General features: G+C 41.0%; 2 protein-coding genes across 4 annotated transcripts in view; one reads left to right on the forward strand and one right to left on the reverse strand.

The window, feature by feature from the left end:
- The first annotated feature begins 2,553 nt into the window (after positions 1-2,553).
- LOC116330268 (tumor necrosis factor receptor superfamily member 13B) lies at positions 2,554-6,401 on the forward strand. Of its 2 annotated transcripts, none has more exons than XM_039616108.1 (5): positions 2,554-2,665; positions 3,636-3,766; positions 4,023-4,139; positions 4,332-4,583; positions 4,659-6,401. In XM_039616108.1, exons 2-5 carry the CDS (start codon positions 3,655-3,657, stop codon positions 4,919-4,921), a joined length of 744 nt encoding a protein of 247 aa, XP_039472042.1. In that variant the 5' UTR covers positions 2,554-2,665; positions 3,636-3,654; the 3' UTR covers positions 4,922-6,401. The 2 variants fall into 2 exon arrangements, with proteins under 2 accessions (XP_039472042.1, XP_031608392.1); XM_031752532.2 differs by having other exon boundaries at positions 3,636-3,676.
- A 3,465-nt stretch (positions 6,402-9,866) lies between these two features.
- Positions 9,867-13,372, reverse strand: part of usp22 (ubiquitin specific peptidase 22) — a 30,386-nt gene continuing 26,880 nt past the window's right edge. The window contains exons 8-13 of one of the 2 annotated variants that reach the window (XM_031752542.2): positions 13,205-13,363; positions 12,769-12,895; positions 12,595-12,686; positions 11,015-11,077; positions 9,994-10,143; positions 9,867-9,909 (exon numbers count right to left, since the gene is read on the reverse strand). In XM_031752542.2, the coding sequence (XP_031608402.1) occupies positions 9,867-9,909; positions 9,994-10,143; positions 11,015-11,077; positions 12,595-12,686; positions 12,769-12,895; positions 13,205-13,363 (634 nt within the window). Of the gene's footprint in view, positions 9,910-9,993; positions 10,144-11,014; positions 11,078-12,543; positions 12,687-12,768; positions 12,896-13,204; positions 13,364-13,372 lie in introns of those variants that run through there. The other variant, XM_039616671.1, reaches the window with a different exon arrangement.

The raw sequence follows: 13,372 nt of genomic DNA on the forward strand, positions 1-13,372 counted from the left end.
CTGTAAGTGCAATAAGCACTCCTACGGGCTGATGGCTTTCAAAGTTGTGGTTGTCATTTCTTGACTTTATTTATTTGATAGATGACCATGACATTCAGCAGAGCCGCCCAAAGATGAAGGTCGTGGGTTTCACTGTGTGGCATTTGAATGTTCTCCCTGTCCCTGTGGGGGTTCTCTCTGGGTGCTCTGACTTCCTCCCACAGATCAAACACATGCATGTTAGGCTGATCGGTGATTCTAAAGCAGCAATAGATGTGAATGTGACTGTGAATGCTTGTTTGTCTCTCTGTCTGGTCTGACCAGGGGTGCACACTGGGATAAGCTCCTGCACCTGCAGTTGTTTTATCGGGGAGGGGGAGCAGCGGACTCTTTGTATTACTAACAGTGTCAGAAAGCAGAACTAAATGAGAGTGCTTTAAAACAAAACTAACACCTTTTAATGACATCTCGCCACATAATTTCCGTTATCTTCTTACAGCTGCTTAGCAGATCCTCCCTGAAAATCTCAGACTCATATCTGAAACTTTTCATTCCAGATCTCCCTCGGGGTTTGGGAGATTAATCATTGTCTTTCAAACTGACATTTTAGTTCCACACTGGTCCAAGTTGCCCTCTTTACTAATCTCAGTTTAAATCTAATGCCAACAGTGACTTTTTAATAGTATATTTTGCAAGCACACTTTTTTTGAGGGGATCTCAAATCATAAAAAGGACCTTTCAGTGACAAAGGAGCTGAGATAAAGCCGTGCAGGGCTTGAGAGGTTTAAATCTCCATGTCAAAGGCACATTTTTACCAAGATCAGGTGTTCTCGCTTTGCTTAAAAATAGTTCATTGTATTCAGTCTCAGTTTTAGACAGACACAAATCTTTGTACGCAAATCCTTGTTCATATGAGAACTGAAGCAGAGATAAGACACTGCAGTCATGGTTTGTGCTCAGCGTAGTGTAAAACACATGGTGTGGAACTGCCCGGCAGTTTCACACTGATGTCGAGAAAGTTTACTCACATCTTCCCAACAAGTGTCAGGCACGCTCAGCAGTGCATTAATATCTGTCAACACTGAGTCACCGTAGGAGCTCCGTGTGTGAATACTGGAACACGGAGCTGCACAAATCTGAATTCTGTTTTAAAAAGTTTTTTAATATCATTAAATTGGCACATTTTTCTAGTTTAACAAAGTAAAACACTGTGATCTGCAGTATCAGCATTTTACCATTTTGCACTACGATCTAAAAACATACTAAACACCTAAAAGGCAAACTTTACTTATATTCTAGTTCAGGGTGCCAGACTTGGCCCTGTAAAGACTCAAATCTGGCCCACTGGATGTTTTTATAAAATGTGAGGTAGGGCATAAATTTTGTATTTTTAATTGTATTTTTTTCCAGCTTTTCCTACTGATGAAGACCTCTCCATGATCATGGTCACATCAGTTTGTTTTTATTACAATATGACAACATCAGCCTGTTATGGTGTCGCTGGTGGGTGCTAACAATGAGGTCACATACGTAGCCAGCTTAGATACTCATGTCTCCCAAGGCCCAGTGTATCGTTGTCACTTTCGAAGACGATCCATAAAAAATTGTGGGTAACACAAAGTGTTGACTGATTTTCCCATTTAAACTCAACCTTGGTCCAATTTTCCCCCCAAATTAAATCAGCCTGAACTTATTTTTCACTACAATAGAAATGTAAAAACACAGACAAGAAATTTCTGTTTATAATTTTACACATTTTCCTCTTGCAGATTAAGCCCAGAGAGTCGTGCTGACAGATTTCCTGCATTTACTACAGTAGTGTTTCTTTATCATATAAACCCCCCCCCCCCACACACACACACACACACCAAAATTGATACATTTTGTCAAAATTGGACTTATTTTTCTGATATTAAGCTATCTCAGGGAATAAATATGGCCTGGCCCACTTAAGATCAAACTGGAATAAATGTGGCGTCTCAGCTCTAGGCCATATATCTTTTCTTTTTTAATGAATGTTTTATATTCTTTAAAAACAGATGTAGAGGGTATTTCGTATTCTATGTAGTTCAATTGTAATTAAAGGACTAAAATAATAATGATGAGTTCTCCTATCAGCCTCTTGTAGCTCACTCCAAAAGTGATTCAACCCCTCTACAACCTTCTGGCACTTTATTAGGTATACCTTGCCAGCACCCCTTTGTTTTCAGATTTAATTCTTCATTGCACAGATTCACCGAGTTGCTGGAAACATTCCTCAGATGTTTTAGTCCATATTGCCATGACAGCATCACACAGCTGCAGATTTGATCAGCTGCACATCCATGATGTGAATCTCCTGCTGCACCACATCCCAAGAGTGCTCCGGTCAGGTGACTGTGGAGGTCACTAGAGTGCAGTGAACTGTCTCACACTTCCATGTGCCAGACATCCTGTTTACTATATGGACTACACTCAGTCTCAAAATACAGTCCAAGGGAAAGTGACTACAATATATAGGCATTTTTCTTGTCTGACCTCACTCTGTGTGTGCGTGTTTAAGTGGGAGGATCCTCCTCATGCATAGGGGGAAGTCCCAAGTCAGGCACTAAGTGTATATTTAAATTAGCTTCCACGCTGAAATACAGGCCTGTGTCACTCTCATCTTCAAAGCAAGGATTCTCCCTCCGCGTCTTCATCTCGCTTGGTAAGTGATCTCTGCCAACATCATTAACAGCCTATAGCAGCGACTCAAGTAAGATAAATGTGCTTCGTGAGTATTTGTAACGCAGGTGAGAATCAAATCCATTTATCGAGTGCTGGTTAAGTTCCTATAGAGGACCTTCATAACAAACCAAGAGGCTCGTTGAGGCTTTTATAACGAGAAACAATGTTTTCTATCAGTTTGAACGCAGTTTACGTCCTTCTGTAGATTCCAAACATCAAAACAATAAGAAACGCCCTCCCTAAGTAAGCACAGAAATGGCTCAGTGCATTTAAGAGGTACTCTGAATTCAGACGCTGGGGACTGTAGACATTATATGTGTTTCTGAAAGTTAAAGAGAGAACATACTGTACATGAATCCTGAATTAGACACAGAGTGCTGCTCGCTGGGGTGTGACGGATATACCCGGGCATTAGTCTTAGCGCTCTATGTGAAAGCAGCGCAGGGCGGAGGAGGTGTTGATATCTGCATCTTTTTGCACTTGGATGACTCAGTGCTCACTGGAGCAAAGAAAAATATGCTTAACAAGAAAGTACATGATTTCTAAAAGGATGCTGGTTTTAGCTATGCTAAGTTTTACTCTAAAAACGTGTCGAAAACACAAAAAGAGGACAAAAACTGAGATATTTCTCAGTAAAGCCTCGATTTCTAAAATAATACAGTTTCACTGGGTCAAGGCCAGAGCTAGCAGTCTAATCCATTACACTGTATACATTACATATCACAGCTGCTTTGCTTTTATATATATAAATACCAGAATAACACGCACATAAAATAACCAACATAATTTATACATGTGTAGTTAGCCAATGCCATAGCTGCTCGTTTACAGTCACCCATCTTTTTAATTAAAGTTTCTTCATAAATGAACTTTTCATAGAGATCAAGTCACAAAGACAGAAAGAAAATAATAAAATCATTTGTTTTGGTCCCTTTGTGTGTGTGTTTCAGTGTGAGGGTTATCAGGCCGATGGGTGGAGGCTGTGCTGAAGGTCAGTATCGGGATGCTTTGGTGGGGTGTATGGACTGTCTGGGGACATGTCAGAAATCACTTGTAATCAGCAGATGCAGAAGTTTCTGTGGTGAGAGCACACACATGCATTCACAGACACATGCAGGGGCATTTTTTAATGCAACTTTTCCAAGATTGCAACTTCAAATCCAGCTAGAATTACACATAAACTTGAAGACATATAGATGTAACGTGTGTTTTTGATATTTGCTTTTCTTCATGAAGGTAATAGCAGCAGCAGAGATACCCTTAAACCCACACAGTTCAGTTTCTCACATGTCTTCTGCTTCTCCTGTCTCCTCTCACGTTGTCTCCTTCTGCATCAGAGGCTGTAAATTGTAAGACTCAACCTGGCCACTACTACGATAAGCTGCTAAACAAATGTATAAAGTGTAAAGAGATCTGCGGCACACATCCTCCAGAATGCGCCTCACACTGCCAGAGTGAGTGCTGACCCCTCGGTGACCTTTATCCTGACGGGGTTTTTCTGTGTTTTTAAACCTTAAAGAAGGAAGTATTGGAAAATACTTCCTTTATTACATTATTCTGATTGACTAATATTGTTCAGAGCTTATATACCTGACATTTGAATCTAGAAGCATTCAGTCAAAAGATCTGTCCTCCTTCTTTCCTAGCTGAAGTTGCCACAGGACCCTCCACACTGACAGATTCTGATATCCGCATCTACTCCCTGCTGGCTGTGTGCCTGGCGCTGCTGTTTTCTAGTTTGTTTCTGGCCTTAGTAGTCTTTCTCAGAGGAGGCAAGGCCAAAACCTCTAACCCAGGACCCACACAGGTCAGTAAATCCAAGAAGAAGAAGGAGAGCGAGGGCAGGCCGGGACAGGAGACTGGTATTCCAGCTAGGCAACTGGGAAAAAGCTCCAAAGGTTAGTCTGGAATGATCCAAAAAACCACTGGAAACACTGAGCAGTTTAACGAGGGTCTGCCTTCTTCACTTATAGATATTCTAACGTCTCCGAGCTGCCCCGTTAACCTCGAGCCATCAGACGACACCCTGCCGACAGAGACATGCGTGTGTGTCCACTGCTTCCCCGACATGAACATGCGAGGCCCGGCCCATAGCAGGACGCTCAGAGACCCTCCCGTGCTCTACCAGCAAGCTGTCCTCCAAAGAGCCCAGACCCAAAACGGAGGGGCTTGCTGGACGGAGCAGAGCTTCCAAACCTACGACATGAAGGTCCAGGAGGAGGCAGCAGTGGGATGAGTTTAGTGGTGCAAGGGAACTGGAATTAATTACCGTGTCTCCGATCCATCAGAGAAGGGTGTCGATATACTGGATATTTTTTTGCTACAAACACCATCACAATATGTGACAAAATATTTGAAACTTTTAAGCTCAGATTGGGTCAGCCCGTGGAAATCAATCCATCACTATAAATATAATATGGACATAGCGTCTAGGTTGAATTTAATGACCACCAGGGGGCGAAACCAAGCCCTCAGCCTTGACCTTAACTCTACTCTTTTAAGCACTTGTTTAACACTTTCTGGAAAATCCTATAGATCCATCACTCATTTCAGATCTTATGAAATCAAATATTAACTTAATTTTATGTAAACTCTGTGATTCTGAGAGCCAGAAAAGAGACCCAGAGTGTTATCACTGGCTAATGATCAGTCCCTTACAGTCACAAGACACAAAGATGGAGAGGGTGAAAATTCCCAGCTTCATAACGAGAGTTCACAAACTGGTTTTTGACCTCTCAGTTCCTACACTCATTTATACTGAAACCTTCACACTCACTTTTAATACAAAAACTTTAATTATATCTTTGCCGGAAAAATTGTCTGATTTTAAGGATTTTTATGAACTACATAAGTGTGTGTGTGTGTGTGTGTGTGTGTGTGTGTGTGTGTGTGTGTGTGATGAGTATTAACATCTTTGTGAGGACCAAAAATTGGAAGTTTACTGTACTTGTGGGGACCAAAATCCCAGTCCTGACTAGTTTGAAGGCATTTCTGAGACTCAAAATGTGGTTTTAGTGTCAGGGTTACAGTTAGGTTATGGTTAGGTTTAGGGTAAGGGTCAGGGTTAGGCAATCATTTTTGATGGTTAAGGTTAGGGTAAGCGGCTAGAGAAACCATTATGTCAATGAGATGTCCCCACAAGGATATAAATACACACGTGTGTGTGTGTTGAAATTTGTCGCCTTTAAATTTGTGTTTGTCTTTTTCCAGCATGTTTTAAACCCTCATAAGGAACCTTAATAAGTAAGCACATGAAACCAAATCAATTTTATAAGTTTACCCAAAGTGCACTTTTTAAAGGGTCAAATGATATAACAAGTATGAAATTGATATGAAAAGTCTTATTATTATCTACTTTTTATTTACTAGTAGATAAGTCATCTTATCTACTAGTCATCTTTATGCTGTAAAAAACCAGCTGATTCTAAAGGGATCAGGTGGGAATGTTTTTTTCTTTCTATATGTATCGACCCAATTGTGAAAACCGTGAATTAAAGGGAAGTAACAGCAGGATGTTCAGGTTTCCTTCGACTGTGGTGTGAAAATAACACACTTTAACATGAAATACAACATTATGCTTCACTTCATATTTCTGCATATGAAACATGCTTATAGGTTTTCTGTTATGTTGCTTTTGCTTAATGTCATTGTAAATGTAAATCATCAGGCCGCATATTGCGATAGCTACAATGAATAAATATTGTTAGTAAAGCTTACAAGTGTGACTTTGTGACATCATGACTAGTTTTGAATATGACTGTGGATGTCAAGTGGCAACGTCCAAATTCAATTTTCAGTTTTTTAAAATTTTATTTATATGGTGCCAAATCGCAACAGTTGCCTCAAGGAACTTTCTATTGTAAGGTAAAGAAGTGAGCAAGAGTTTCGGTGACAGTGGGAAGGAAAAACTCAGTTTTAGCGGGATGTAACCTCCAGCAACCAGGCGGCCATCTGCTGCAACCATTTATGGGTGACCGAAAAAACACAAACACATGCTGTGCAAGAGAGCCAGAGATTAATAATAATGTAGTTATGGGTAGTGTCATAACGGCTATACAGACTATGCCTCAAACTTCCTAAGTGAAGCGAGTGACTACATGTCTGTAACGCTGTGTCTCAATGCAGTGTTGTTCTGTTGCACGGCAGAAAAGCACCCACCTCGTGAGCGTTTCAGAGGAGGATTTACTCTGCTCTGGCTCTTCTAATAAGAGTTTGAAGCGCTTGCTGTACACCGCTCCTGCATCTGACTTTCGGCCACGGTGGGCCTGACTTGACTTTAGTGAAAAACGGATACGGAGCATATTTTTAGCAATGCAGAGAGACACTTTGTGACTCTGCTTTCCCCCAGTGGGTTTGTTTGCAAAGTTTCATACTGTTTTGCTATGAATTGCTGTAACAGCCTTATACCAAAGGGTGCAAATATAATCGACACTTTAACATGTCAAGCAAGTTAAGGTCTCTTTGGCTTGTACACAGCAGATGCAAACGAGCTATACCAACACGTTACATACCAACGATTTGTGACAATTCGTCTGTATGTTACGCGTTCTGAGGCATGAGAGCGGGTTGGAATGAACCTATAAATGTAAGGTTATGGTTATGGTTAAGATTAGGGCTGCAATAGAAAGCCACGAAGCGAATAAAAAGGGAAGTGCATTCGCTTCAATTAAGAATCTGGAGTGTTTCATAAGGATGCGGAAGGGTAGCTTTCCCATTACTATGACGCGCCTCGAGCCGTGACAAATCGACGGTATGTTACGTGTTGGTAATGAGAACGCTCTGATTTAATTTAGAAACATTAAAATAATGAGAGCTGGAAAAAGTATTTGTAATTTCATTGATTTGTTTTTTACTTGTCAGTTATATAATTTGCTTTCTTTCTCGAAAAGAAAATTTTTTTTTTGTTTTCTATTAACATTTTTTAGACAATTTTATTGCTTTCTTGATACCATTGCAACACCTTGATTCATCGCTTTTTCAGCCATTCTGTCACTTCCTTGTTGCATGACCTAATTTGGACAGCTTTATCTGTTTTCACAGATGAGCTAACGTTTAACTTACAGTTGACTCAATGAATGCACAGTAGGGTACTGAGGTTGCAAAGCTAGGCCAAATCATGACGACTCCATCACCGTGCTTGCTTGACAGGTGGCAGGAGGTGTTTGGGCTGATGTGGCCAAACATCTCCACTCTGGTCTTGTCTGTAAAAAAAGAGAATATTCAAGAAATTTCCTTTGTTCCGACGTAACTTTGTAATTCTAGTGTGTGCTTATATGTTCGTTATCAAGAAAAGAACAAACCGTTTTAGTCTTTTCCTAGCTGTCACCATGAATCTTTCACAGTAGTTTTCAAACCCTTCAATCAGCAATATAACATTAAAATCTAGCATAACAAACACTAAAATAAACACATAAATATAATCTTACATAATTAATGACAAAAAGCAACACACAAGGATTTTACAGATATAGATTCTTCTTTATTTGAGTGTCTTTCCATCACTGTGTCCAGTTCTTGCAGCAGTTACATGTGTTTTTGTGGAATGACTGACTGGCTCAAGATATTTAATATTATTATTACCTTTCTTTTTTTTCTGATTATGACCCCGTGGCTGGATCCAGCAATATAGAAGAACAAATCAACTTTGAGGTTTCACCATTTTGTTTCTACATACAAACTGTACATATATACTTTTACACACGTCATCAACATGTGGAACGAAAAAAAAAAAATCCTATCAAACTGTGATACCCAGCTCAGACAGCATGCTAAATGCAAGTACTGATTCAGTACATGAACATACGCTACATACGCACGCGCACGACACACGTGCATACAAACAGGACACATACGCGCTCTTTTTTTGTCTCTTTACACTCAATAACACATTTTATATAAACGCACCTAAGCTGAGGTTTTTTTTAAGGGATTTCTTTTGCTTCTTTTTTTAAATCCTCCTCTTTCTCGAGCATATTCACGTGCACACATTCACACACATATAAACACACTGAATTAGAGCAACATGCAGCCGACAGTTAACACTGCAGGACTGAGCCTGTGTTCCACTATACAGACTCCCTTCTCTCCTTTTTTGTTTACTTTCTTTCTTTTTTTTGCCATTTACCTGAAACAGCATCATTACAATGTTTCATTAATGTGGAGAACATGACTGAAATTAAAAAAAAAAAAAAAAAAGCAGCCTATAGCAGCAGTGTCATGAAAGTCATGTATACAAAAAAATTATGTATATGAAACTGACAGCACAATGTAACGCAGACGAACAATGTGAGAGTCCAGGGAGAACGCAAAACCGTAAACAAATGTTTTTAAATTGCAGTATGTATAAAAATATATTTACTGTGTTGTCTATTTCCCCCTTTTTGACGAGGAGACAGGCAGAAAATAACAGATCCTTCATGTCCTTCGCAGGGAAATGTTTTCTGAGCGATAACTACAAGCTCACAAGTAAGAAAAATGGAATAAACTTCAGACAGATCACTATGATTAACGTGTTTTTTCCCTTCACCAGTAGTTGCACAAAAAAAAAAAAAAAAAAAAAAAAAAAAAAGCATACGAAGACAACTTCCACCCTTGAAATATTTGGTCTTTTGGAGGAGCGTAGCTGTGTTAGACAAGTGTGCTTGTGTCCAGAAGGTTGCCTTTGCAGGGTAAGTGAAGAGAGGGGAAAAAAAAGGAGAAAAAATATTACAACAGAGCCTTGTAGCTCTGTTTAAAGCTGTTGCTCTGCTTCTTCCTACATATGCAGCTGTGCAAGAAGCATGTAGCAAGACATTGGTGAAGGACAGCATCTGTGATCAAGTGAAGCTTCTCTTGCATTTGTATCTGATAAGAGAACAAAAATCTAGGAGGACTCTGCACTCCTTTTCTTTTCTTCTTCTTTTTTTTAGCAGACTTGTACATGGACTTGCTGCTTTCTTCTTCATCCCCTGAATTCAAGTACATAAAGTTCCTTTAGGGCCCATCCAATCAGATTTGTTGGATTTCTCCTGCACAGCAAACAGTGTCCTCCTTGCATGTCACACAGAGTAACTAGACTGGCGTGTAGTAAGGGTGGGACTTGCCAATGACAGTGTGTTTCTTTAACTTTCTCCTCACTCTGTTACAAACAAATCCTTGCGTCGTCCCTCAGCTCATCCTGCAGGCCGTGCTGATGCAGGGACTTATTCGTACTCCAGGAACTGTTTATGGTAAAACAGAAGGTACCTGAGGAGATGAAAGCACCACAAAGTCAGTCGGCAGCAGAAACACCAAAGCAAAAATGTGTCTCAAGCTCTTTGATGTTCTCACCCTTCACTATCCAGGACATCCTTGATGCTAGCCTTGGTGATGATTGCATCGTCACATTTGAACCACTGGTCCTTGTGCTGTCGGATGAAAGTGGTGTAATGACCGCTCTCTAGTGTCCCCTGATGGTTCACCACTGCAAACAAGCTGTACCTGCAACAGGAAGAGAGTAGAACAAGCTGCAGTTTGGCTTTTACTCAATTCTTAAATGACTTCCTTCCTACACACCATTTTCTTCAGCTGCTTTGTGAACTTAGCCGGGACCACAACACTGACTGCACAAGCAAATTCATCTCGCTCTCACGTGATTAAAAATGTGCTCTCAATATTCATCAAGCTTCCTTTTCCTGTTGTTCAAAAAATTCAGGTTTCCACTTATAACCGCTGAGAGAAAGCTGAAGCCTGCCTGTGGTGTTTTTTAGGACAGCAGCAGCATTAGCATGTCGTTCTGTAGCTCCTGATTACCTCATTACCAGTTTTCCTCGACTATCCTAATATTTTGATCATTCGCTGGAGGTAATGCTCTTCCTGTGTACTGGGACATAATACAATTATTGATTCAGTATGTTGTGCCTAGAAATCACTAAAGGTTATTGTTCCCAGTTCACCATGTTTTTGTACAAGGACTCTATTATTACACTGCAACATTGTAAATGGCTTTTCTAAACAGAACTTCACAGGAAGCTAACAGATAATCAGCTTAGCTGTTATGACAGGCAGTTTTGCAAATTCATAATTCCTATCTTGTTGGGGTAATTTCCATGCAAACAAATGAGGTAGTGGATTCTACACCAGTGAAATGAATGTAGCTGTGAGACCAGTGGAAAGAAGAAGCGGTCAAACAGACAGGTTGTCATGATTAAACAGCACATTTTTATAAACATGTGCTTCATGAAGCCCTGCTGCACCTGTCAGGTGTGTTTCCAGGAGGCTCACTGTGTCAGGTGACAGAAGGATGAGAATATACGTTTGGTCATCTTGGATTATTGTGGAATCAATGCTGCAAACGTGTCGCTTTGCTTACTTGTTGTCGTTGTTGAAGGGATCCACGGTCTGCTGGTACTGCCCATTCATCCGGCTTTCTTTACTGAGACACACGGCAGAGACTCAGTAACAACATACCAACTGTTGTTCTTTCAAGCAGAATAGTTTCCTCAAATGTATTCCACAAATTAACATTCACTGCAAAGCGACTGTGACTGCTCAAAGAAATGAAAAGAACACTTTTCGATCAGATTATAGCATCAAGCCAGTGAAATATCTGGTCAAGTAGCAGAGGACATTGTTATTCAGTGTCAGCTGCTTTGTTGTTAATAAAATTAATGACAGGTGCACTAGAGCCCCCAAAACAAAAACTGCTCTACAGGCGTCTGACATTTTTTCTGGCTTGTTTTTATTCCACTAGTTTTGGCTGGGATTAATGTCACTATTGGTAGCATGAGGCGATACCTGGACCCTAAAGAGGTTGCACAGGTATTTAAACATCAACAACAACAACAATATTCCATTGTTGCCTTCTTCTGACCACTACTCATGCTACGGCCTTCATCTGGGTCAGAGTTTTCTCCAGGACCCAGGTCAGACTGACCACTTTTTCTTTTCAAATGTTTAGCTATTGCTATTGCACCCTGCCTCCTTCGTCTTCTATTTTACTGGCAGTTGGCAACCCATTTAATTAGAGTACGTAGTTGTGCTGCCCTCTAGTGGAAGAGAATGTAATTGTTCTGCTCGTTATGCCGGTCACTGAGAGTACTAATCAGGTGGAACCAGATAATCTTCCACGGCACACTTGATCATTTCTCACTGCACACAGAGTGGTTGGGAAACACTGCTGTAGAAGGTCCTTAACCCATTAGCAAGTCCGGTATCTGCTCCTTTTGTGGAAGGAGGAACAGGATGAGCACTCCCATCTGTAGTGTCTGGGGTGGGACATCCATGAAAGGACTCACAGATCTCTAGAGACTAGGCAAAGACACCCTGATATTAGGTATCAGGATGAAATCCTTGGATCCACTCTCTGACCCTACCCTGGTACAGTGGGTCCTGGGTTCCTCCTGATTTTTGGGGCTTCTTTGAATTCACCCCGTTGTAGGTTAATAATTTTCATTTCCATCAAATGATGTGGTATCCTTTAGTTCCCAGCACACACACCAGTACAGATATCGAGCATGATTTTTTTCCCCCCACAATGAGATCTGATGTGTTTTCAAAGTGTTCTTTTCATTTTTTTGAGTGGTATATATAGTACACATACACATATGCACAGTAAGGATGTAAACATATTTAGATATGAGCACTTAGTAATGTACTCTGAAATAAAACACGGCCACCATATTTTTCCAGCTGATTGATGAGTTAGCAAAAGCGGGCGTCATCCAGACTCTGCTGCAATGATCAGTCTTTGCGGTTGTGCTCATTAATGACAAAAAAATCAGTTTATGACCAAAAATCTATTTTTTAAAAAGACACTGGACGCACACAAGTCCATATAAACACAGTTGTTACTGTGATTGAGGCCTAGCACGCACACAGCAGCTTCTAGTTTTTATGCACCTTACTGGGTTTTCTTTGACAGCTTCCAGCCTTCTTTTAGATTGTGCTCACCTAGAGGCCATGAACGGGGTCATGTCCAGCTCCAGAGGAAAGGAGACATAAGTAGTGATCTTCCGCCGCAGTTTGGCCGAATGCTCAAACCTCTGCGAGCACACGCACATATCCACGAGTTAGAACAGGTAATAAATATCCCCTTCATTAGCTGTAAAATGTAACCTCTCTTACTTTGAGGTGAAAGCACGCCACGATGGGCAGCTTCTTCATCGTCAGTTGCTTGGTAGACTCCTGGTAACTATGGCAGCCACTGCACTTGATCTTCGCGCTGCTCCCGAGGTGTTCTGGTCTGGTGAACCTGGACAACAGAGGGTGAGATTTGGTATCAGGGAGTAGTGCTGCTGCTTCCCCTGTCAGGAAGGGTAGGAAACAGTTCTAGAGTATGTGACGCTCATGATGATTCTGGGATGAGGCTAAAGGGGTGGGTCTCTGAGTTTGCAGTGCATGTAGGATTGTTCTGATTAAAATGCTGAAAGGATTCTTTTCATTTTACAACCACAAAACAGACAAAACCCCGCACCTGTTTATCTTTTAATGCTGATGACTACAGCTCAATCCTGACATTTCAGATCATGTCTCTCTGATCTATTCTTCATATATCAGTTACCTGCGCAGACAGTCCGTCAGTGTTGTGGCTCCAGTGGTGTGACTCTCTCCGTTAAGTGCTGATCCATCTCCTCCAGGGCTGAGGGGCCAGAATGGTGTGGAAGAGCCTGGCAGGTCCAGGCTGATGTCCCAAAATGGGTCTATAGTTGTTGAAACACCACTGGGAACC

This window comes from Oreochromis aureus, linkage group 8, assembly GCF_013358895.1.
Source record: "Oreochromis aureus strain Israel breed Guangdong linkage group 8, ZZ_aureus, whole genome shotgun sequence".
Lineage (NCBI taxonomy): Eukaryota > Metazoa > Chordata > Actinopteri > Cichliformes > Cichlidae > Oreochromis > Oreochromis aureus.